The sequence below is a fragment of the Thamnophis sirtalis genome, unplaced genomic scaffold (genome assembly GCF_051295495.1).
Source record: "Thamnophis sirtalis isolate CommonGarterSnake01/CBP01778 unplaced genomic scaffold, rThaSir2_p1.2 scaffold_12, whole genome shotgun sequence".
Classification (NCBI taxonomy): Eukaryota; Metazoa; Chordata; class Lepidosauria; order Squamata; family Natricidae; genus Thamnophis; species Thamnophis sirtalis.
Window position 1 is genome coordinate 53386789 of NW_028261392.1, and position 26601 is coordinate 53413389.

The 26601-nt window shown below is 43.0% G+C and overlaps 1 protein-coding gene and 1 pseudogene across 1 annotated transcript; both read left to right on the plus strand.

Annotated features, from left to right (window-relative positions):
* Window positions 1–12239: 12239 nt before the first annotated feature.
* LOC148043344 (uncharacterized) lies at window positions 12240–13040 on the plus strand (annotated as a pseudogene).
* A 179-nt stretch (window positions 13041–13219) lies between these two features.
* On the plus strand, window positions 13220–26371 carry TNFSF4 (TNF superfamily member 4). The gene is given in 3 exon segments (XM_087726293.1): window positions 13220–13562; window positions 16137–16238; window positions 25983–26371. Coding segments are annotated over 3 exon segments (834 nt in total).
* Window positions 26372–26601: the final 230 nt, after the last annotated feature.

Consider the following 26601-nt stretch of genomic DNA (forward strand, 5'->3'; position numbering starts at 1 on the left):
CTTCAGGACTGCCACAGTGAGGCCAGATGGAGCTGTGGGAACATAAGGGGGGAGGTAGAGATAGTTGGGGGATGTGTAGCACTGGTGGGCTGCAAATATTTTTACTACTGGACGCAGAAGCGTCCGGGCGGATGGGTGGGGCCTCCCGCCACTGTTACTACCGGTTAAACCAGACCGAACCAGGAACAACCCACCACTGATGTGTAGCTAAAATAACATCCTGTCTCGTGGGAACAAGGACGCTCTACCAGGAGTTGGAAGGATATGGATCAAAGCCAGATGGAGTTGGGACTACGACCTGATTGGACCATGTGATGGACATGTGACCTGGAGGGCAAGACCTCTGGGTAGGAAAAATCCTGGGTCCTTCTGTCGGGTTTTCAACAGCTGTGCCGATATGATATTCCAAATAAAATTATGCTTTGAGGAAACTCTAGGCTGCAGAGTTTTGATTGCTTTGGGGTTATTACCCGGAACCCTGACAATACCACTAATTGTAATTTTGTCTGATTTTTATTTTTATTTTTTATGCTTTTATATAATACTTTCCTGGCAAAGAAAGCCTTTAACTCATGCTCTTTCCTCTTTTTTAATGTTTTTTTCAAATAATATAGATAAAAAAGAGCAATGTGTTCAAAATCCATATATACAATGTGTTGCCTGGTTACAGTTGGAGTAATATTCATCATAATCACAATAATAGTATCCTCTAATGATAATTTCATAATAACAGTGCTTTCCCCATAACATTATTACATATTAATTAGTAATACTAATCAAAATTCCTCTTTCTTGCTTGCTTTCTCTTTCTTTCTCTTTCTCTTTCTTTGTCTCTTTCTTTCTTTATCTCTTTCTTTGTCTCTCTCTTTTCTTTTCTCTCTCCCTCTTTTTTCCTTCCTTTCTTTTTCTTTCTCTTTTTTTTCTTTCTCTTCCTTCCTTCCTTCCTTTCTCTCTCATTCTCTCTCTCTGATTTGTTTCCCTCTCTTTCCCCCCCCTCTCATTCTCTCCCTCCAGCTCTTTCATTTCTCTCTCCATTCTGTCTCTCTGATTTGTTTCCCTCTCTTTCCCCCTCTCATTCTCTCCCTTCAGCTCTCTTTCATTTCTCTCCCCCCCTCTCTCTTCCCTTTTCTCTCTGCTTTGTTTCCCTCTCTTTTCCCTCTCTCTCATTCTCTCTCCATCATTTTCTCATTTCTCTATCTTTCTCTCTTTTTCTTCCCCTTTCATGCTCTCATCTCTTTCACGCATATGTGTGCATGCCAGAAAAATACCTTCCTGGGCCAGGATCATGGCAGTGCAGGTGGCAATTCCGCCTACCACTGCTGCCACTGTGCGGTGACTAGCTGACTATGCATCACAGGAGACCCCTGCTGCACAAGACACTCCTCAGTCTCCTTGGTCCCCTTCTTGTTGTCTCAGGAAGGAGGGCAATGGGGAGCAGCAGCAGCCACCACCAGATGCAGAGAGGAGAGATCCAGCTCTCCTGTGCAGCGCAGAAGAGCCCTGCACAAGGAGAGCCCTGCTCAGCAGAGAAGAACTGGAGCTCTCCTCCCTGCATCTGGTGGTGGCGGTGCTATGGGAGGGCAGGTAGTGCACATTTACAGTAGCCCCGAGATGTCCGCCTGGTGCCTGCCCCCCCTGAGCACCACTGCCACTGCTGCTGCCCCAAAGCAGTAGCTGCATCTCCACCAACAGCCGCCCGCCCACCCGCTAGCCAAGCCAAGCTGGATACCTATCTTGGAAGGCAAGCAGGCATGGGGGACTACTGGGAAGGCTGCATGGAAGGCAGGCAAGCATGGCAGGACTGTGGGGAAGGGAGTAGGCTGCTATCTCCCTTCCCCATGGCCAGCTGGCCCCAACATGCTTGCCTGCCTTTGCAAGCTGGCCACAGGGAAGGCCACGTTGAAGCCAGGCAAGCATGGCAGGGCTGCAGGCTGTGGGGAAGGGAGTAGGGGAGGCAGGCTGGGATAGTGGAAAGCAGAGACTGGGCAGGGCGGTGGTTGAGCTGCGACCAGTTTGGAGATCCAGACCCAATGTCCACTACTGGTTCTCCCGAACCAGTAGGATTTCACCCCTGGTTTCAGGGTTATCCATTCTTTTAGCCAGGTAAGCGCAGCTGCTTGATAGTATAGTTCCCAGTTTGGCAACCCAAAACCTATCAACTCTATTGATAGGGTCTTGCATTAATTTCAACCTAATTCTTGCCTTTCTGTCTTGCCGTATAAATTTGGTTACCATTCTATTTAATTCCTTGAAATATTTCTTTTCTAGCTTTATTGGAATTGTTTGGAACAGGTACAACAGTCTCAGTAAGATATTCATTTTGATGGTAACTATTTTCCCTAACAGTGATAATTGCATGTTTTCCAGATCTAATTTAATTTGCTGTGTTAATTTTAAGTAATTTTCTTCTTTTATAGTTATATATCACGCTGATAGATGTATTCCCAAATATTTTACTTTTAAACTATTTGAATATCTATCTTTTTCATTAAATCTTTTTTCTGTTCTTTTGTAAAAAAATTAACTAAGATTTTAGTTTTTTCTTTGTTTATGTTCAATCCTGAAACATCACCATAGTTTTCTATTTTCTTTAATAGTTTGGGTCCCATTTCTTGCAGTTCTTCTATAATAAATACTAAATCATCTGCAAAAGCTTGTAGTTTGTATCGGTCTTTTTAAAATTTCTATGCCTTTTATTTCTGTATCTTGGTGGGTGTTTCTATTTAATACTTCCAGAGTCAGAATAAATAATAAGAGAGATAATGGGCATCCTTATCTTGTGCCTCTTTTAATATTAATATTCTCGGTTATGTCCCCATTCACAAACATTTTTGCAGTCAGTTTTGTGTATATTGCCTTGATCATATTGGTGAACTTCCCCCCAAATTCCATAGATTTTAGCTGCAGTCTCATGAATCGCCAGTTTATATTATCGAATGCTTTCTGCACATCAAGAAACATCAGCACCATTTGTTTTTCTGGGTGTGCTTCATAATAGTCCAATGTGTTCAGAATTATTTTCATGTTATTTTTGATTGGTCTATTTGGCAGGAAACCATTCTGGTCTGAATGTATAAATTCATTCAGGAATCAATCTTTCAACTATTATTGATGTATAAATTTTATAGTCCACATTTAAAGGTGAGATGGATCTATCGTTTTTAATCTGCGATAAGTCTGCATCTTCTTTTGGTACGAGGATGATATTTGCTTTCATCCAGGATTTTGATATCTTGGCTTTTACTAAGACTTCATTGTAAACTTCTAGTAGTACCAGTTCTAGGGGGTCTTGTAATTGTTTATAGAATTCTGCCAGTAAGGCAGCAGGTCCTGGAGTTTTATTATTCTTCTATCTCTTAATTGTCTCTGTTAATTCAAACATTGTTATTGTTTCATTTAGATCTTATTTCTTCAGGGACTTTAGGTAACCCAGCCTCTTCTAGATATTTTTATTTTATCCTCTGATAGTTCCTCTTCATCAATACAGATTTTCCTAGTAGCTCTGGATTATTATTTTTTTGCTGTCATTTTGATGTTGTAATGTACCTTTGTTGTCTATCAAGTTTTGTATTTTCCTTTTCCTTTTTAAAATTTATATGCCAACCATGTTCCTGGCATTTTTGAAAAAGTTTTGTTTTTTACTCTTAATTTTGCAAGCTAATTCTTATTCGAGTAGGGTCGGTTTGTGTTTTATTATTTCCATTTGATTTTTGAACTTCTTTTCCTGTGGTTTTTTTCTGCAATTGCAATTCCAATCTGTTGTATTCTCCTCCAGTGTTTTTTGATGTTGTTTCTTTTCTTTATTTTTCCTTCCTGTATAAGAAATAGCTAGCCCTCAGAAGTATGCCTTCACTGTATCCCATACATTTTGTAGTGAAGAATATCATTTCCTTTTCTATTGTTTGTATGAATTCCTTGTCTTTTAATCTGAATTGATCCAAAATCCGCCTCACTTTTTTCTTGTATCATTTCCATGTAATCCTGACTGAATTGTGGTCTGCCCATATATTTGGCTCTATTTCTATTTCCTGTATATTGGTACTTAGTTCTGGTGTCATCCATGTCATATCTATCCTTGACCAGGATTGATGGCTATTCGAATATGTATATTGATTTTTCTCCGGGTTTCTTTCTCCCCATATATCTTTAATGTCCATTTCTTCCACCAGTTTAAAGAAAGATTTTGGTAAAATTTTCTTTGCTTTTTATTTATTTTACTGCTTCTGTAATCTAGTTTTACATCTGTGATTGCATTAAAGTATTCTATTAAGCGAATGTTTCCATAGTCCAATTCTGCAATTTTCTCCTGGAGTTTCCCGCAAAGATCTCCTTGGTTGTTGTTTGGTGCATAAATTACTGTCAAAAGTACCTGTTTGTGGTTTATTGTTACTTCCATCATTAATATTCTCCCTTCTTCATTTGCGTATATAGTTTTGGCTTTTATTGTTTCTTTGATGTGTAAGGACACCGCCAACCCTTTTCTTTTGTTGTGCCAGAGAGAAGTATAGTTTCCCAGTTTGGGGTACTCTAAGAGCTTATTGTATTGTCTTTTAATATATATTTGCAATTTTGTAAAAAGTCTTCTTTTCATGGGAGAATTTAGTCCATTAATGTTAATTGATAATAATTTTGTTTCTTCTTTCATTGTGTAACATAAATAAATTTTGCCATTCTAGTTGCTCTTGTTTCTCTCTGCTCCTTTATTCTTGTTCTTTCTCATTCTGCTCATCTCTTTTGTTCAATTTCTCTTCCTTCTTGTTGCTTAGTCGTAGTTTCATCTGTCATTAATTCCTCTTGTCCTCTATTTTCTACTTCCTCTTTTCTTGTTTGTTGCTCCTATGGTGTAAAGTAATAGTTGTAGAATTCATATGCACTAACTAGGGAGTCCAGTCTGTCTCTTTTATCATTCCAGGTAATCAAAATTCCCCCAGGTATCAACCATCTAAAATTTACTTGGTGTTTGATCAACTGTCCTGTCAGAAACTGATACTACTTCTAACTCTTCTATGTACTTGTTTAGCAACACAATCTCTCTTCCTTTATATTTTATGGTTTTCTCTTTTATTTTTTAAAGAATTTCTGCTCACTTTTTTTTCATAAATCTTATATGTACCTCCCTTGGGAGTTTGTTCTTTTTAGCATAGCTAGTGGGGATTCTGAACACTTTGTCTATCTCCACCCTCATCTCATATATTGTTATTTGTAACCAAATAAGCCAAGAGGTCTACCACCAACTCAGCTACGTTTTCTTCTTTTCCTTCCTCAATATTTTGAAATCTCAAGAAATGTTCCGCCTTTTCCATTTGCAACTGGATTACTGTCCCTTCGAGTTCTTTATTGGCCTGTGTTAGTCTGTGATTCATTTCCTGCAGGGTTTTTTTTTCTGCTTGTTCTGATATTTCTTTAATTATTTTAATCTTTTCTTCATTTTGGTTAATATTTGTTGAAAAGTCCCCAGTTTTTCATCCATACTTTGCATTTTTCACTTGATCTCTCCCATCTCACTTCTCATCTCACCTATCTCAGTTCTTATTTCAGTACGTTTCTTGGTTATGACTTCTTGTAATGATTGGAACAATGTTTGCCTCTCTTTTTGAATCATATTCATTTTTTTCCTGTTGAATTAAGCTTTCTATTGACCTTTCACTAGAAGGGCTTGGTGTTGGTGATGATGGGGCAGATGATGTTGCTGATCCAGTTTCCCCCCTAATTTAGATAGGCTTGAATTTGACATTTTGAACTTTATCAATGTATTAGCAACTTTATATAAAGTGCCCCATCACACTTCAAATTTCACCCAGATTCTCCACTCTTCCTTCATGCCCTTTTTGATATTAACCAGTAATGCTCTTGCCCCCATAATTTTTCCCTCCCTTTCAATCCTCAACTGTTCACTATCTTTTAACTTTAGTTTTAATTCTAAATTCCACACAGATTATGTCTAAAATGTCCAAATAGTCTCTTCAATCTCCCTCTTGAATCACTTATTCTTGTTATAGGAAATGATATTTGTAATCCGCAAGGGCCACAAAAAAAGAAAAAAAAAACCCAGTAGTTGCACATCTCCTCTGTTCAGCAGCTCAAAAAGTCTCCAGTTAGGTTCAAGTTAAATCCACATGTGTTTATAATCCACAAAGAGTCATATGATCTCGAGGACAAGTTTCTATGTCTTTCCCATCTGTTTCTAAATATCCAGTGAAAGCAGTTTGCAGATGTTAATTTCACAGGGCAACACACAATTAGTTTGTTCAGTTCCAAGAAACCCAAGCCTTTTGTATCGCATCAGACTGTTCAAGATCTTCTCCCTGTGCTTGACTGGTTCCACCAGCAGATGGCATCCTTACTCTCTTTCTCCACTTGCACCGGAATCTACTTCAAACATCACTTCAATGAAGTTCTTTTGAATTACAATATATACTAAGTATCAAAAAGTATCTTAAGTATCCAAAAAACTAGCAAGATATCCACAAGCAAGCCACCTGGAACACCAACCCATTAATTATCTATTTTTACCAAATTCTTTCTTCTCCTTTGCTCGGGTCTGTCAGCAGCTCATGTATTTAGTCGCTGCCATTCCAGAGAGGCGAATACAGACCACCTCCTCTCTTTTAAAGTCTCATTCTCAGAAAGATGTTAACTTCTGGGGTAAATTCCTCAAAAGGAGTTGGAAATTAAGAGTAGCTCACCCAGATCACACATGCTGTTTTCCGCTTGTCTCCTTTGTTGCTCTTTCATCAGAGCTGTCACAGGCTTGGTCCGGCCAGCTTAATGGTCATCTCCCCCCCACCCCCGCCGGTCAGGATGAGAGGTTTTCTAGGATCAAACAGTGAGTTTGCAGACTCCCTGGATCGACGAAACTCCCCCCTCTGCCTCCGCCACCTCTACAAGATGGCTTGGGTCCAATTGGACCTCCTGTCAGGTAGAATACAGCGGTTTAACACAGAGCCCTGTGAAAGCTCGCCATTCTTGTTGCGAGGTCCATGTTTTCACAAACTGCTCTAGGATTTTACTCCCAGTCTCAGGCCTTGTCTCAAGGCCAGAATCTCTAGACTTGCAAGTTCCACACATTTACTTCAGTCAGACTCTTCAATCTACCACATGTCCAGTGTTTTCTGACTAAAATGAATAGAAAACTCCAGTTCTGACTATAGATTACAAGAGTGCAGTCCAGTGGAAGGGATATTAAGAGAGTAACTCATATGCTTTATATTTCTGATATTTATCTGGGACATCAACATGGTCCCACCAGCTGGCTTTGGTCTCACCAGATGGCATTGCCATAGGCAGGCATAACTGGGTACTGAATCCATTGATTGTAACTGGCAGTAAAGGTTTTAGTTTAAGGACTAGTGAATAAAGCCCTTAGAAGCTTATTTTCCAACATTAGTGCTGTTAGATAAACTGTTAAAATAAGTACCTATTCTGATATCAGGAAGAAAGACTTTTTTTTCTTACAAGGATGACATTATGGTAATGTAATGATCTGCAGGAATGACCTTGGGAAACTGGGCCCAGAAATGCCAATTATGGAATGATCAGATAAGATTAGATTAACAGAGTTGGAAGGAGCCTTGTAGGCCATCTAGTCCAACCCCCTGCCCAAGCAAGAGACCCTACACCATTTCTGACAAATGGCAGTCCAATATCTTCTTGAAAGCTTCCGGTGATGAAGCTCCCACAACTTCTGAAGGCAAGCTGTTCCATTAGTTGATTGTTCTCACTTGTTTCTAGGTTGAATTTCTCCTTGATCAGTTTCCATCCATTATTCCTTGTCTGGCCCTCAGGGGCCTTGGAAAATAGCTTGACCCCTTCTTCTTTGTGGCAGTCCCTCAAATATTGAAACACTGCTATCAATTTTTACCTTGATCCTTTTCTTCACTAAACTAACCATGCCCAGTTCCTGTAACCCAGTGGGTCTCAACCTTCCTAATGCCGTGACCCTTTAATACAGTTCCTCAGAGAGCCGAGGTGGCTCAGTGGTTAAATGCAGCACTGCAAGCTACTTCAGCTGACTGCAGTTCTGCAGTTCGGCTGTTCAAATCTCACCGGCTGAGGGTTGACTCAGCCTTCCATCCTTCCGAGGTGGGTAAAATGAGGACCCGGTTTGTTGTTGGGGGCAATATGCTGACTCTGTAAACTGCTTAGAGAGGGCTGAAAGCCCTATGAAGTGGTATATAAGTCTAACTGCTATTGCTATGTTGTGGTGACCCCCAAACATAAAATTATTTTATGTTTTCCATATTTTTTTGAAAATATGTGTTATCCGGTGGTCTTAGGTGTCCCCTGTGAAAGGGTCGTCCGACCCCCAAAGGGGTCCCGACAAACAGGTTGAGAACCACTGCTGTAACCATTCCTCATATGTTTTAGTCTCCAGTCCCCTAATCATTCTGGTTGCTCTCCTCTGCTCTTTTTCTAGAGTCTCAACATCTTTTTTTATAGTGTGGTGACCAAAACTGGATGCAGTATTCTAGGTGTGGTCTTACTAAGGCTTTATAAAGTGGTATTAGTACCTCACTTGATCTTGATTGTATCCCTCTTAGGATTGCATTGACTTTTTTGGCTGCCACTGCACACTATTGGCTAATATATAACCGCTTTTCCACTAAGGCTCCAAGATCCTTCTCACAATTACTGCTTTTGCACCCGTACCGGGGCATACCGCTGGCAACGCACTATTGCAGCCCGCTCACCTGCTCGCTCCACCTGCCTACTTGCCGCTTACTCCACCCACATGCTTGTTCTGCCCAACTCCACCCTATATATGTTGCCTTCGCCACACGGCCCAGCTAATCGCCTCGCCTCCAGGCAAGGTAAGCATGCCACCTGCTCGCCCTTTGCCTTGGGTTGGACTCGGCCCAGGGAGGTGCCGTTCCCTGAGGGCCCGGAGCCTCTGTCTGCTTGCTATTCACCTTGATTGGGTCAGGGAACCCACTGTTCCCCCACTCTGGCCTTTCCCAGGGCCTCCACCTGAATGCAGTCCATTCATGCTCTGCCTTGCTCACCTTTGTCCGTGCCTTAGTGGAGGGCCATGGAGAGGCTCAGCCACCTTTCATGACAAGCCTCCAGCCACCGGTAGTTTTTGGCTGCCTTCAGGGGAGCTCCGCTGTGATGATGTCCCTCTGGAGCAGCGGGCTGTTCTTCTGGCCAGGTCTGACACTGGGGTGCAGCCAAGCACTGGCAGGTAATGGGGTCCATGTGTGTGGCCAATGCAAAGAAGAGGGCAGCAATGGTAGCAACAGGATTTCAGGCCTCTTTTTTGGCATGTAGTTTTTGGTAGTTTTTAGCGCAAGAAGGCTGCAGCCACTGCCTCTTTTTCAGTGCAAGTAGCTGCCAGCCACTGCTGCCAGCTCGATTCCGGTTGGCAAAGAGGGGTCAGCTGCAGGCCTTTTGTGCCGAAAGTGAAAACTACCAAAACTACAGGCCAAAAAATAGGCCTGAAGTCTCATCACCCTGTCACCTCCCTATTCTTCGCACTGGCTGCACATGCTCGTATGCATGGTTGCACCCCATTGCCAGACCTGTCCAGGAGAATGGCCTGCTGTGCCAGAGGGATGGCATCGCAGCATAGTTGCTTGGAAGGCAGCTGGACTGTGATGTCCTTTTAAGGTACTTCAATGCAGGGGGAGGGGGGACCATAAAAGGACAGGCTGCAGGAGTTGCCATTTCTCTGGGCGTGGCTTTGTGGGTGCGGGTCATGTGACTGAGTGGGCGTGGCCAACTTGACATCACTCACATTGAGTTGGCCACACCCACTCAGTCACATGACCCCATGCCAAGCCATGTCCACCAAGCCACGCCCACAAAACAAGTAGTAAAAAAAATTGAATCCCACCCCTGGTTAACACTACTTTTATTGGATTGACTATCATAACCAAATGTTGCAAGTCTTATTCTGCTGTTCCTCCTCTCTTTTCTTATAGTTCAGTGAATTAGGGAGGTATCTGCCTGAGTCACTGTTGAATGTTATCTGGCCATTGTGGACTTCAAATGTTTTATCCCTTGTTGCCCTGACAATGGAGCTTACCTACCTCCATCACCATCTTCTTCCTTATTATTCACAACTCCTGAGATGCTGATTGGAAGTTGTAGAAATAATTAGAATATCCTAATTGGACCCAGAGATTTCAGAGATTCAGGATAATGCTTCTTAGGTAATTGGTTACTGATGGAATCATAATCAGGTGGTGGCTACTTTGTGATTTGAACTTTGGAAAAGGCTTATTCATTATTTGTCTGTTGATTCAATATGTCAGACTGAAGTTGAAACAAAATTGACATTATGAGGATATGCCATTTTTTTAAAAAATAGCAAAGATCTTGCTACCATCTTGCAAGATACAAGAATTGCCTTGTCTGCTAGCTTGGATTCAGTTGAAACATTTGATACTTCTGAAGAGGAAAAGGAAGAAGGAAACAAAAGAAAAGGAAAAGGGAGGAGAGGGAGGGGATTGCTCAATGTTGGAAGGAGAATCCATCTGGTTCAGTTCCAAGCTCGGAGAAAGATACTGGAAACAACACGGAGGCTGATTGGAAAGAAAGTTTATTGATAAACAGACACATATAAAGACAGCATGCAGTTCTGAGTCAGCTGAACAATTAGCTACATGAGTGCCAGGTTTTTTATACAGGTCCTGAAATGCTTCTGGGAGTGGGAGGGTTGGGTTGGGCAATGAAGGGGTTTGTGTTCTGGAAGGATGTTGGGCAATTCCTATTGTGGCTAATGGCTTTTGTTCTGTACTGGATCTTGTGTAAGGGGCTACTGTACTAATGCTACCATTCTGCTTTTGTTAGCTGTCAAACGTTGCTTCAAGAAGTTTTGAAATATCTTGCTTTAAATGGATTTCTGCCTGCAGTATTTGCTTTGCTTATGAAAAGAGCCATCAAGATAGTTGGCTTTCTCTTTCAATACGCTCTTTAGCTCCTTAAGTGCTGGCATCAGCTGTGGGCTATTAAGAAAGATTGGGAGCTGCTTTCTGCCTCTAAAAATATGTTTCTCCATTTCTCCTTTAGGGAAATATAATATTCTGCCTTTTTTAATATTTCCCAAAATATTTCATTCTTCTGGTGGCTGGGGGGGTTTCCCATATCAGTGAAGAGCAAAAGCAAAGTTTGCTCATGGATCGTAGGAATCTTCCCCTCGAACTCTAGAACTCACAAGCTCCTTTTCATGGCTTCACTGGGGTATTTTAAATAAACTATTATTTTAAAATAAACAGAAATACTAGAAGAATAAACTTATTTTTATTTCCCCTTACTGGGTTCAGGGGGAAAAGACTAAAGGAGATTCTTTAATCCATTTCCATCATTAAGATAAACAAAACCCTCAGTGATGTGAATCATGAAATTACGGATTATTATAATCAGTCAATCTTTTTTCATATTTCACTTTAGGGGGGAAAGGATGGAGTGAATATATAATGAAGAATATAGAATGAAACAAACTAGCAAAATATCTGCTAATTTGGGTATAAACTGGAAGATTAAAATCAGCATGGCTATTACTTGGCTGTCATTACTGGCTTATGTCTCCATTATTAGAACTGTTATGAAAGAATCACTTTTTTGTGAGATGGTTTGCTATACAAATATGATAAACAAATAAATCTTAGTAAGATAGTATTTAAGGAATAGAGTTTATAGAAGTTCTTGTGAGACACATCTTGCCTAGGCTGTTCAGAAACCTGCTGGGTTTCTCTACTGAATCTAAGTAAATAGTAATAAATAACTTCAAGAAAGTGAGAAACTTATTTTTTGTTCGCTTTTGCCAAGCTAGAATAGAGCGTCTCTTTTTACAAGAAAGCTATACTTTAACAAAGTATATGATAGTTTCCTATCACATTTATTCTAAATCAGTTTTTTTTACATCTTTATTACTATGAGATAGATTGTTATTGACAGCCATTATGGTAGGTTCCACCAAGGTCCTCTGATCTGGCGGGAAAATACTGGTGATTGGCCGAGCCGTTTGACAGCTCCCTATAAAAGGGATGCTGTCAAACAGAGCAGCGCTGGATTGTACATAGTTCATTCTAATAAAGAGCTGCTGTTTGCTTCTATGCCTGAGTCTGCCTCATCTATTCACACGATCTAACACGTGTTAGATCGTGTGAATAGATGAAGGCAACTAGACACCAAAAAGAGCTGACAAGACAATCTAGCAAAACAATCCAGCCGGAGTGAACATGGAATCGAGCAGCCATCTTTAAGTGGCAAATTTGAATCTGCCTTGACTGAACAAGATGACAATGCAAGCCCCACCAGCTCCTTTCGACCCAGCAACCGAGCACTGGGATTCTTACATGATGAGGTTTGAATGCTTCATGGAAGCAAACGACCTCCTGGGGCTCTCCGACAACCGCAAGAGAGCCATGTTACTGAGCTACTGTGGGCCAGAGGTCTTCGACACCACCAAAGCCCTATCCAAGCCAATGATAGTTCAGACTGTCACCTGCTCAGTGCTGCAACACACGCTGAGAACACACTATGCAACCAAACCTTCCAAATTTGTGTGGAGCCATGAATTCAACCTCCGAAACCAGAAAGAAGGGGAGAGCATAAACCAATACGTTGCTGTGCTTCTAAAAGCCGCAGCATATTGTAAGTTTTGTGATTTAGATGAATTACTGGACAGAATAATTTGCGGAGTGTGAGACGTCAACTTGCAAAGGAGATTGCTGGTGAAAACAAATCTCACTTTGCAAATCACGTTGGATGAAACCAGGGCTACAGAGTCCTCGACCAAGTCGATGGAAGCATTGCAAAGGCATGACAGCCCGAAAAGTGCACACAGGACCGCTGACATACATCGTGAGACTGTCGAGCAAGAGCTATCTGACAGTGAGGATGAGGTTTCTCGCAAGTGCATGGAGAGGGGAAAATGGCGTGAGATTTTGAAAGCCGTTTCCCACCTTGCACCAGCTGTGGGGGTAACCATCAGAGATCTGTCTGCCATTTCCGAGACACTATATGCCAATGCTGTGATCGGAGGGGACACCTCACCAGGGTCTGCAGAAGCAAATTCCAGGCTTCACCACCACTGAAACTGCTGGCCAGCCAGAATGTGAGACCAAAACCACCCAGATGAGAAGCATGGAAGCTCCAGCAAAGGAACAAAAAGTCAGGCTACAATGACGCATTCCAGACAAAGATTGGGCAAGCCAGCACTCCATGGAACAAGAAGCTGTGGATCACCATCCTCATTGAAGGGTCGCTGTGCAGCATGGAGATTGACACATGGTCATCTCTAACCATCATTTCCTGGGCCACATTGAAAAAGGCCAATCCAAGCATCCAGAAGCACAAGTTGATGCATCAAGAACTGCGCCTCAGCAACTACCAGGGGAACCGAATCCCTGTTTTGGGACGGGGCACCTTCCGTGTCCAATTTAAATTTTTTGACAGGCAGCTTCTGGTGACAGTTGTCAGTGGGTTCTTGCCAATCCTCCTTGGCTTGGACTGGTTTGAGTGCCTGAGCATGGGGGTGACCAGCATCAACGCTGTACATGATGACAGCACCAAAGACCTGCTGAGAGAGTTCGAGGACGTCTTCAGCAATGGTCTTGGCAAGTATGTGTGGGGACAGGGTGATTGTTCCACCCAAACTGCGAGTTGCAGTATTAGAGGCCTTGCACATAGGGCATCTGGGAATTGTCTGGATGAAATCTTTGGCAAGGATAATGTGTGGTGGCCTAGCATGGATGGGGAGATAGAAGAGTGGGTGGCAACCTTTACTCTGTGCCAGGAATCCAGACCAGCTCCCCCCGACGCGCCTGCTCGCGAATGGGAACAATCTCAGGCACCCTGGTCCAGGGTGCACATTGACTTTGCTGGCCCTGTGCATGGCCAAGTATTTATGGTAGTTGAGGATGCCTACTCAAAGTGGCTAGAGGTAGGACAACAGGTCCCAATTCATGGCCATCCAATTTGAGACTTATTTAGCAGAGCAGGGAATCAGGCATGCCCTAGTTGTACCCTTCCATCTGGCTAGCAATGGCCGAGTGGAGAGAATGGTGTGATCTGCTATCCAGGATGGGGCCGGGAGATTGGCAAACCCGGGCAGACCAGTTTCTCCCTTACCAACACATCACAACAAATGCCACCACTGGCAGAAGCCCTGCAGAACTTTTAATGGGTTGCCAGCTAAGGTCTCCCTTAGACTGGCTGCACCCTAATTATTCTGACGACCACCCTCTGATTCGACCAGCAGAATAAGGACATTTAGCATAGGGGATCAAGTTTATGCCCACAACTATGCTGAGGGGACCCTCTGGATTCCTGCCATGATTGCAGAGATCACCGGATCATCGCTCTTACAAATTGGAGATCAAGAACAGGAAAATTTGGAGGCAGCACATTGACCAACTCCAAGGCCACCTAGACCATTCCAACCTTAAGCAACCAGAGGTAACTCCTGCATGAGTTAGCCAAAACCCTACCACTCAAGCCTGAAGATACCGGAGTACTTATCTGAAAAGGTTGCGGATCCACAGCAAGTTCCGAGCGAACCGGCTCAAGGAACTCCAGCCACGCCCGGGGAGAAGTTCCAGGAGCTTCCACCAGACAAAGCCAGAGAGGCAACAGGTCCAACTGACCTGATTGAAGTGCCAGCACCAACTGAATTGCGCAGGTCAGAGAGAGTCTCTAAAAGACCTGCCTACCTGTGTGATTATATTACCAGCAGGATCAGCTCATCTAAGAGGGGAGGAGTGTTACATACTGACAGCCAGTATGGTAGGTTCCACCCAGGGGTGGGTTTCTCGCCCCGTTCCAACCGGTTCGGTTGGAACGGGGCCGGCGGCGTCCTTGCGCATGCGTGCAGCGCACGCATGCGTACTAGCATCTGTGCGATGCTCCAGCTGCTCCTGGAGGATCGCGCAGGCGCTGTATGCGTCCTGCACATGCGTGGAAGCGCAGAACTCGTCAAAACCGGATAAGGAGCGCGGGCGCGCGGGTGGGCCCTTCGCCGTTCCCGGAAGTTACTTACTTCCGGGTTCGCCGACCAACCGGTTCGCAGGGACCGCCGCGAACCGGTTGAAACCCACCCCTGGTTCCACCAAGGTCTTCCAATCCGGCGGGAAAATACTGAATGGTGATTGGCCGAGCAGCAAAGAGTTTATAGTCATTGTTAATTAGATTGGTCTGTAATTCTTTATCTTCATAGCATTAAAGCAGGATAAAAATGTGAATTAAAATATAAGAGTAAGACGTGGCAGAAGGGAGAGATAAAAACCTGCTTGTAAGACATGTACAAAACCAGGAAAATGTCAAAAGCCCAAAACCAAAGAGTTCAGCTAAAGTTCATACAGAGACACATAGTCAGTACCTATGGCCCAAGACAAAAGGAGAAGTAAGACAATATCTACTTATAAGGCTTCTTTCCTTAAGATAACCAATAAGAAATGAGTTAAGTGTTTTTCGTGTTGTGCTGCTTTTGAGAATGTATAAGAATGTGTGCTTCAATGATGAAGGTTGTTCAGAACTTGCAATACTTGCCTTTGACTAGTTTTCTGAACCTGGCTGCCAATACACTTCTCCTTGAATCCCGAGACGTCTAAGCCCTGTCATTTTCTGCAAAAGCATCTTGACCTTCCTTAGGTAGCAACACAATATTGGCTTCTTTCCACGTTTGAGTTACCTTTTCTCCTTGCAATATATCATTCTTTATATCCTTTAGTGTCCGAAGAAGTTCATCTTCAAAACATTTATAACAATCAATCAAACAAACAGACAACCAATATATTAATATTAATAAGTACAATAAGGCTAGTAAGACTTTCTGGATTGTGGTTTAGTTTGGCAGCTTTAAAACCCAACTGAGTAAATCATGAAGGATAGGTCCATTGATGGTTACAGTATTTCTTTGGAAGAGTTATATTATCCCTGAACTGGAGGAAACAATGGTGAGAAAGGTGAATGTCTCAACTTCTGCTTGCGAGTATCCTAAAGGCATATGTTGGCTACTGAGAGTAAATGCTGGGTTAAGATGAGCTTTGACCTAATCCAACAGAGCTGTTCTTATGTTCGGATATGATTTGCAAAAAATAGCTGCATCCAGTGATTATAATTAAGATTTCATATGATTCCTACTATGCTTTTTAAATTTATATGGAGTATGTGACCTATATTTTCACCTTGAGTTTGTACATATTTTTCATATTATACTCTTTTGTTCTGTTTTGTTCCTTTATGTTTTTAGAGCCCGGGTTCCCAGACCCAGTGGATCTACGTGAAGCCTAGCAGTAAGTTAGCGGTATTTGTTTCCTGTTTCTCTTTTCAAATCTGTGTTCTGTTCATGCCAGAGCTTCAGATAGCCTGCCTTCTAATTTTTATAAATTTTTATTTTAAACACATAAACACATCGACAGAAACAAACACATGACTTAAAACAACATAGGAACAATAAGTTCCATCGTATATCATACAGCAGTTCCGTATCGGTTTCTTTGCAGTTAGTGTTTTCCCTTCTATACATTTCTATCTTGCGTTCATAATCTCCTTATTCGTTATCCATTTTTATGTACAATTCTTTATTTATTTATACTTAGCTATTTATGACCAAATATTATTTACCTATATTGTGCTTTATATTTTTACTGTCATTTATTCTCTTACATACAGTTATAGGTATACATTCACATAGTTATTCTTTTTCTTTGTCATTCTTATACTATTATTATTCCATTTAAAAGGTTATAAGGTATAGTTTGGATTGCTTTGTTTACCATCCTTAGTACCTGCTGTGACACCATCTTATTTTCTCTTTCTTTTCTTTTCTCCCTCTCTTCTTTCTCTACTTCCTTCCTTCTTCCTCTCCTTCCCCTTCTTCCTTCCCTTACCTCTCCCCTACTCCTACCCTCTTTCTTCTCCTTCCTACCCTCTCTCCTTCTCTTTCTCTCTCTTCCTCCCTCCTCTCCTTCTTTCTCTCCCTTCCACCTACCTCTCCTTACCTCTTTCTTCTTCCCCTACCTCTCCTCCACACTTCTTCTTCCTTTCCTACTATCTCTCCTTCTCTTTCTCTCTCTTCCACCCTCCACTCCTTTCCATTCCTTCGTCCCTCCATTCTCTACTTCCTTCCTCCCCTCCTTTCCTTCCTTCTTCCCTCCCTTTCTTTTTCTATTGTTATAGGTGTCTCTTTCAAATCCCAGTTTATGTTTTCTTGGGGATGGTATTTCCACAAACCCATTTTTGTTTCATATCATTTCCTTTTTTCTCTTTCATTCTACAGTCTATATGCCAGCTATCGTCCTGATTTGATTTCACCAATCATGACCCTCTTGTTTTACTCATAACTATTATTTTTGAGTTACTCATAACTATTATAGCCTGCCTTCTAACTCCTCCAGTTGACATTTTGATACCACAGGCCGTAATGTTTCTCTAATCCAATTTGGTCAGAAACAGTTTAGAGAGTCCCAAAGGCACTTTTTTTCAAAAGGCAATTGGATTTTGTTTTTATTTGAAGACATTTCACTTCTCATCCAAGAAACTACTTCAGTTTTGACTGAATGGTGGAGGATGGAAGGATTTATATTCCTCATAATCATCTGGTTGTTAACACTCTGAGAATTGTTGAGGTCACTTGGAGATTTTTCTGTGTCCTCAGGGTCACTTGAATAGAGTCAACAGGTGGGGGGGATTTCCTTGGAACTGCTGAAAATAAAAGATAGGTGGTGTCGTATCCCTCCTCCTCTGTTGAAAGAGGGCTGTTCAATCTTAATGTAGAAGGCCTCTTTGACCACTCTTTCAAACCAGCAGTTCTCTCTTTCCAGAATGTGGACTTTGCTGTCTTCACAACAATAGAGCCGAGGTGGCGCAGTGGTTAAATGCAGCACTGCAGGCTACTTCAGCTGACTGCAGCTCTGCAGTTCGGCTGTTTAAATCTCACCGGCTCAGGGTTGACTCAGCCTTCCATCCTTCTGAGGTGGGTAAAATGAGGACCCGGATTGTTATTGGGGGCAATATGCTGACTCTGTAAACTGCTTAGAGAGGGCTGAAAGCCCTATGAAGCGGTATATAAGTCTAACTGCTATTGCTATTGCTATAATTACCTTTTGCCATGCATTTAGGAAGTGGTTGTTTTGTTTCTCCAACTGGATGTAACAATCTCCATACACAGTTTAAAGAGTCAGCTTTTATTGTGTAAACAAGGAAAAAAAGATCTTCCTTCTTAATACAGAGTTAACAGCACATTTATCTTCTTTACTTTTTCTTTCTTATAAATCACACGAGAGAGATGATGCTTGAGGTTTGCCGGTAAAAACAAAAAGCTGTTTTACCTAATCTTGTTTATTCAAAGCTTATTTATTCTATTCCAGTTTATCCTGGAAAAGAGGGTAGAGATTGGACCACAGCGGCAGTGGTGGGTTTCAAATCTTTTTAGAACCTCTTCTGTAGGAGTGGCCTGCTTTGTGGGAGTGGCTTTCAGGCCATGTGACTGGGTGGGAGTGGCTTGGCAGTCATGTCACTGGGTGGGCATGACCAACTTGTAAAATGTGGTGAAACTCACTTAACAACGCTCTTGCTTGGCAACCAAAATGTTGGCTCAGAAACTCTGGCATTTGAAGCACTTAAATCTTAAAGCTGTCAAGTTACAAGACCCTTGCATCCCTAACCCTTTAGGGAAAAAAACCCAGGGATGTTCAAACTTGACACCTTTAAGACTTTAAGGTTTAGATAGGACTCTCAGAGGCGGGCGGGGAGATTGGTGAGCCAGCCAATCAGTGAGTGGCGGGCGGGGCAAGCGTGGTGCAGACGGGCACGGGAAGGTAGATTGTAGATTGTAGAAGTTTATTTATATGCCGCCCTTTTCCCTGGGGGGACTCAGGGCGGCTCACAACCCAAGGGGGGGGGGGGGAGACAGACTTTTAACATATAAGACAATACATAATTAAAAACACAACATTCATACCATTCGGGCGGGTTACAGTCTTAGCCCCAGGCCTGACGGGATAGCCAGATTCTGAGGGCTGTGCGGAAGGTCTGGAGGGTGGTGAGGGTACGAATCTCCACAGGGAGATCGTTCCATAGGGTCGGAGCTGCCACCGAGAAGGCTCTCCTCCGCGTAGTTGCCAGTCGGCATTGACCGGCAGATGGAACTCGGAGGAGGCCTAATCGATGAGATCTAATAGGTCGTGTGGAGGTAATTGGCAGTAGGCGGTCTCTCAAGTAGCCAGATCCACTACCATGTAGGGCTTTATGGGTGGCAAGTAGCACCTTGAAGCGCACCCGGAGATCGACAGGTAGCCAGTGCAGCTCGCAGAGGATAGGTGTTATGTGGGTGAAGCGAGGTGCACCCACAAGGGAGCTGGAACCGGTTCTAAATGGCATGGTAGTTTTGTGGAACCTCTTCTATACAAGAGGTTAGAATTGGCAGGAACCCACCCCTGCATAGCAGCCAGTTTAGCCTGATCTAAGATCTTCCTCTCCCTTATACTTAGGCAAAGCTTCAACATGGAATCAGGAGCCATGACTGGGACCCTGGCCCTTTGCTTATATTTCAGACAAGACTGAAGATAGGTCAGACTCCTTGCAGTATTTTGTGCATTAAAGAGCCTTAATGCTTATGCACATTAAAAAGTGCATCGGAACACTTCTAGCAGTGTTCCAGTATTTCAGGGGCTGCCACAAAAATGAGGGAGTCAACCTGTTTTCCAAAGCACCAGAAATCAAGACAAGAAACAATAGATGGAAACTAATCAAGGAGAGAAGCAACCTAAAACTAAGGAAAAACTTCCTAATAGTGAGAACAATTAACCAATGGAATGGCTTGTAGATGCTCCATTTGTCTGGAATAGTATATGGTCTCCTACTTGAACAGGAGGTTGGACTAGAAGATCCCCTAGGTCCTCTACAACTCTGTTATTTTGTTCTGCTCTGTTCCTGTTCCAATGTGAAGATAAGCCCTACAGTGAGTTTTTGTGGACAAAAACATAAATATCACCTACTGCAAAAGGAGCCAAGCTCTGTCCATAATTCCTTGCAGTGTCAGTGCTCTGATTATCTTAGCTATCTTTTATAGAAGTTTTGAGTGCCAGTTCTTCTGCCACTGAAAAAACTTTTCTCTTGCCAGAGAAAAGAGAAACAGGAAGGAAATATTCTTCTGGCATCAGAAACGAAGCACCACTGCTTCGTCTTTCCTTAATTCCTGCTCTGCATGTAGGGCAGGAGCAGCAGAACCCTCTTTTTCCCATTTTTCCCACTCTGTCACAGCTGAGTGATTTGAAGAAGGTGTGTCCCCTTTGTACAGCTGAGCAGGCTTTAAAGGCTTTAACAGCAGATTTACAGCTTCAGGCTTTAATTGCTGCAGTCCTGACAGGAGATGACTTTATGCCTATGTCCAGTAATCAATAGGTACATCACCCAAGACACATTGACACAGGGGACTGCTTACATGCAATCTAGCAAATATACTGCAGGCGTGGTATGTTCCTGTAACTCGCTCTACATGGGGCAGCCCTTGAAGAGCATTCGGAGACTTCAGCTTATCCAGAATGCAGCTGCGTGAGCGATTGTGGGTGCACCCCGGTACACCCACGTTACACCTATCCTCCGCGAGCTGCACTGGTTGCCTATTGGACTCCGGATGCGCTTCAAGGTGCTAGTCGTTACTTTTAAAGCCCTGCATGGTATCGGACCTGTGTACTTGAGAGACCGCCTCCCTGCGACCAATTAGATCCCACAGATTAGGCCTCCTCCGGGTTCCATCAGCTAGCCAGTGTCGACTGTCGACCACCTGGGGGAGGGCCTTCTCTGTGGCTGCTCCGGCCCTCTGGAACGATCTCCCCGTGGAGATTCGAACCCTTACCACCCTTCAGGCTTTCCGCAAAGCCGTCAAGACCTGGCTGTTCCGGCAGGCCTGGGGCTGATGAGTTCCCAACCCCACTCGAATTGTTGTGGCTGTTGTGGTGTTTTAATCTGTTTCTGTATTTTGCTTTTTGTCTTGTTTGTCTTTTTTGTACTACCCCTATCCCCTTTAGTTTGTTAGGCGCCCTGAGTCCCCCTGGGAATAGGGCGGCATACAAGTCTAATAAACTAACTAACTAACTAACTAACTAATTTCTTAAAACTGTATACCATTGGGCACATTCAAAAACCCCAAGGGGTTCAGCATGCCCGTGCCAATGGATGGGTTGTTGGATATAATGTATATATGAAATGTCTTTGAATATTAGTAGCTCAAGTTGGTAGTTATGTTGCTGGTTTGAGCTCCGAGCTTGGCGATTTGGTTGCAAACATTTCATCTCCATTCGAGGAGACATCTTCAGTGCACTTTGGATTGTGCTTGTTTTTGGGAGCACTGGCCTTTAAATAACTTTCTGAGTCTTGGTCTGATTTCAGGTTGTGTGATTGACTGGTTGTAGTTGTTGAGTCATAGCCCTTGGTTTTAAGTACCATCTGTAGCTTGTGCTCCCCCAGAAAAGCACAATCCAGAGTGCACTGAAGATGTCTCCTCAAATGGGGATGAAATGTTTGCAACCAAATTGGCAAGCTCAGAGCACTATGTTGTTGGTACATAATGTATGTATTAAAGAGTCATAGCCCTTGTTTTTAAGTACCATCTGTAGCTTGTGCTCCCCCAGAAAAGCACAATCCAAAGTGCACTGAAGATGTCTCCTCAAATGGGGATGAAATGTTTGCAACCAAATTGGCAAGCTCGGAGCACAAACCAACAACATAATGTATGTATTAAAGTGCCAAAGCTGTGGAGGAGCAGGGGATGGTGTAACTACCATATTTTTCAGACTATAAGATGCTCCAGACTATAAGACACAATAGCTTTAGAGGAGCAAAACAAGAAAAAAAATCTACCTCTGCTTCTGTGACCTGTTCACCGCTGCCACAGCCCATTCATCACCGAAGTGGCCCATTTATCATAGCCCGTACAACACGGCCCATTCGTCACCACCATGGCCCATTCGGCACCACCACGGCCCATTCACCATGGTCCATTTGCTGCCGATTGTCGCAAACAATCCCTGCCATCTAGAACAGCTGTGCTCCACCAGCCTCCTTCCCTCCTGCTGCAATATTTGCTCTATAAGATAGACATTTCCACCCACATTTTTTTGTGTGTGTGTGTGGGGTGCATCTTATAGTCTGAAAAATATGGTACATGTTCAGAAGTACTGTTGCACCATATTCCCTCATTCCACATTTTCACCTTGAATGCCAAAGCCATGGTGGAGGGTCAGTTTAAGATGGGGAAATAATTTCTGTTGCTGAACACCTGGGCTGGGTGAGGATTTGGGTTGCAGGCAGCAGAGGCTCTTCTTCTTCTTCTTCTTCTTCTTCTTCTTCTTCTTCTTCTTCTTCTTCTTCTTCTTCTTCTTTTTCTCCTCCTCCTCCTCCTCCTCCTCCTCCTCCTCCTCCTCCTCCTCCTCCTCCTCCTCCTCCTCCTCCTCCTCCTCCTCCTCCTCCTCCTCCTCCCTCTTCCTAGTGTATTCCTGCAAATGCAGGGTCTGCTTTTCAGATTATTGGGGATCACTTTGCATGGTTAGCTGTGTCTCCAGGGCGGAGGCCCGCAGCTTGCATATCTTTGTTGATGATGTCTTGCCATCTCTGTTTTGGATGCCTGCGAAGTTGCCGGCCATTGACTTCTAGTTAGTAGGCAGTCTTGGCAATGGTGGAAGGACATGCCCATACCAGCAGAGCCGGCCTTCCCTCATCTTCTCTATAATTGATGCCACACCAAAATATTGTCGAATGCTGTCATTTCTGATGTGGCCAAGAAGGGAGATGCCTGACATCCAACGGAGCATTTGTATTTCCAGGCATGGAGATAGCTTTCAGTCTCTGTTGTTGCTGCCCAGCATTCAGTGCATTACAGTGCAATAGGGCGGATGGTTGTCTTGGCAGTGACATAGTTCTGTAACTATGTAACTGCCAACTATGTAACTTTGGCACAGAGTATTCTGGCTAAAGTCATTTGCCCACCTTCTCTTCTAGAAACCCTCATTTTGTCTGCCACTCTTGGCAACAGCAGTAGGGGAGAGAAGAGAATCTGTCTTCTGCCCCCAGTTCTCTTGCACTGGGTGGTAGGAGAAGCAAAGGGGAGAAAAACAGCAGAGAATGACAGCTTCGCGCTGTCTTCCTTTAATAGTAGTTTCGAGTTTCATTTTATTTATATGCCGCCCTATTCCCAGTGGGACTCAGGGTGGCGCACAAACCCAAGGAGGGGAAGGGAAACACAAAAACTACACAAAAAGTACAGGGCATATAAAAACAACCAACAGCCACACGATTCAAGAGGGGAAGGGAACTCATTGACCCCAGGCCTGCTGACACAGCCAGGTTTTGACGGCTTTTCGGAAGGCCTGGAGAGAGGTGAGGGTCCGAATCTCTGCGGGGAGCTCATTCCAAAGGGCCGGAGCCGCCACAGAGAAGGCCCTCCCCCGGGTCGTGGCCAGATGACATTAGCTAGTAGACGGAACCCGGAGGAGGCCTAATCTGTGTGATCTAATAGGTCTTTGGGAGGTAATTGGCAGCAGGCAGTCTCTCAAGTACCCAAGTCCAAAATTAAATTTCCAAAATTAAAATACAAAATCAGAAAAAAAGGAAAAGAAAGAAAAACTAATCAAGGAGACAACCAACTTGGAACAAAGGATAAATTTCTTGACAGTAAGAACATAAACCAGTGGAAAGGCTTGCCTGCAAAAGCTGTGGGTGCTCCATCTTTGGAAGCGTTTAAGAAGAGATTGGACAGCCTTCTCTGAAATGGTATAAGATCTCTTGTTTGAGCAGGGAGTTGGACTAGGAAAACCTCCAAGGTCCCTTCCAATTCTTCTTATTCTGTTAAAAAAAAAGAAAAGAAAAGAACAAAACAAAAAAATATAAAACCAGAGAAAATGCAGATAAAAACAAAATAATAAAGACACACATAGGTTGTACCAACCATCTAAATACTGATAAATGTATTTCAACAGTAATCCTTGCAAAACAGGTCCACAATTTATATCTCTATTTGTTAAATTAAACTATTACAAACATGAAAATCTATTTATCTATCAATGAATTTGACCTACCATCTATCTAAGAAAGCAGTTAACAGGTAACACAGCAACAAGCTAAACTTCAAAGTCCTTGTGGCCTTGATACTATCCCTCTGTTGATACAGCCTAGGACTGTATGGCACACTGCTGGCTCATACCAAAGTAATTGTCCACTAGGACATCTACATTCCTATCATAAGTACTACTGTTGAGCCAGATTCCACCTAGTCTATACCTAGGCATTTGATTTTTCTCGCCTAAGTATAGGACCTTACTTTTCTCACCATTGAACTGCATCTTGCTGGATAGGACCCAATGTCTATGATCATCTGTCAAGATCCTTCATTATATTCTGTCTGAATCTATCATCCAAAGTTTGAAAGAATAAAAGTTTGATAGTGACCAACTTAGATTTGATCCTGCTATCATCCAAAGTGTTAGCATTTCTTCTCAGCTTGGTATCGTCTGCAAATTTGATAAGTTCCCCTTTAATCCCTTCATCTAGATCAGAAGTGCTTAAATCTGGCCTGTGCAGACAGCCTGAAAATACCAAAGGATCAGCTTACGGTGCCTCTGCCAGCCAAAATGGACTGTAGGCGACTCCCCGGTGGCTCATTTTCGACCTCCCCAGCCTCCTCTAGTACTCTGCCGGCCAAAAACAGGCCACATGGAGGCCTCCTGAGACCTCCATGCTGCCCATTTTTGGCAGGCAGAGTGCTAAAGGAGGTTGGGGAGGCCGAAAATGAGGCACGGGGGGGGGGGAAATACATGTGTCCCCCCCCTCCGTCTTCAGTTTCAGGTGGTAAAGTACTGCAGGAGACTGTTCAGACAAAAATGGGGCAGAGCGGGCTGTGTGTTGCCCCACGCACTCCATTTGGGCTGGTAGCAGTGGTGGGTTTCAAAAAAATTTTGAACCTACTCTGTGGGTGTGGCCTCCTTTGTGGGAGTGGCTTGCCAGCCATGTGACCTGGTGGGAGTGGTTTGCCGGCCATGTGTTTTCTTTCTTTCTTTCTTTCTTTCTTTCTTTCTTTCTTTCTTTCTTTCTTTCTTTCTCTCTCTCTCTCTCTCTCTCTCTCCTTCCTTTTGTCTCTCTGTCCCTTTTTCATCTCTCTCACTTTTTCTTTCTTTTTTTCTTTATTTCTTCCTTTCTTTCTCTTTCTCTCTCTCTCTCTCTCTCTGTGTGTGTGTGTCTGTGTCTGTGTCTGTGTCTGTGTGTGAGTGGTGGGTTTCAAAAAATTTTCGAACCTCTTCTGTAGGTGTGGCCTGCTTTCCGGGTCCACTGGTGGAACCTCTTCTAACCGGTTCGGTAGATTTGACGAACCGGTTCCACCGAATAGGTGCGAACTGGTAGGAACCCACCTCTGGCTGGTAGGGTGCTGCAGGAGGCATCCGTCCCATCTCCCCCCACTCCCCCCTGGCCCACAGAGAAATATAATCCTGATCTGGCTCTCAAAGAAATCCAGTTTGACACCCCTGATCTAGGTCATTTATGAAAATGTTGAAGAGCCCAAGATAGAACCTTTGCTTTATTCTCTAACGTAGTTCTTCTTAGTGTTACACAGTGCAATTGCTCAGCCAACTGCAAATCCATCTATTGGTGGTATGGTTCTGTCCCACATCTGTCTTATCAATCAGTAGGTTTTAGTCTATTTTGTCAAATGTCTTAAGACCAAGTATATGATATCCACCGCATTTCCCTAATCCACTAATTTTGTCGCTTTATCTAAGAAGGCAGTAAGGTTTCTTTGGTGTCATCTTTTTTTCACAAACCCATGCTGGCTTCTAGTAATCGTCTTATTCATTTTTACATGCTCACAAATCTACTACTTGGTTAACTTTTCCAGGATTTTTCCAAGCATTGATGGCAAGCTGATTGAACTATAGTTTCCTGGATCCATTTTGTTCCATTTTTTGTAAATTGGAATCACATCAATTCTTTTCCAGTCTTCTTGTGGTTCCCTTATGCTACATTACTTTTTCTGAAATTTCTTGCAGATCTCTCCATTACATACCAGAAACCGATTGGCATTAAGAAGAAAGATGGGACAATGGAAGTCAATCTTGTGAATCACTCAATTCCAATCCATTGTGATGGTCTTTATCTGTTCTTCTTGAAAGGGACAATCACCTTGCAAAAAAATAAGGTTCCATTAAGTCTCCTGGTTTATCATCAGCCTAGCCTGCACTTTCTGAAGATAAACTGCAGCAACCAGAAGACGGAAGTACAAGAAATCTTTGTGCATGAATTTCGTTCTAAAGATGAAGTGTATTTGACATACACATACAATGGACCTAATAATGAAGACATTGGAACCTCTAAACATGACCTAATATTAAATCTTATAATGTTAACTCCTCGTTCATATTGTTATCCTGAAAAGTAGAAAGTAATAAAAAGCTCACTAGGATCTTGGCCAGTTTTGTATTACTTGTATTCAAAATTGGTTTTCATTTGATGCATTTCAGAAGCATGGTTCCCAGGCCTAAAAAATGTGATGTTACCTATTAATAAACAGAAGCAGGTGCAATCGTCTTTTTTTCTACTTGTTCCTTACTTGGTAGTCTACATATGATGGTAACAATGGTGGAGGCAGAGCTGCATCATGGGGAGAAA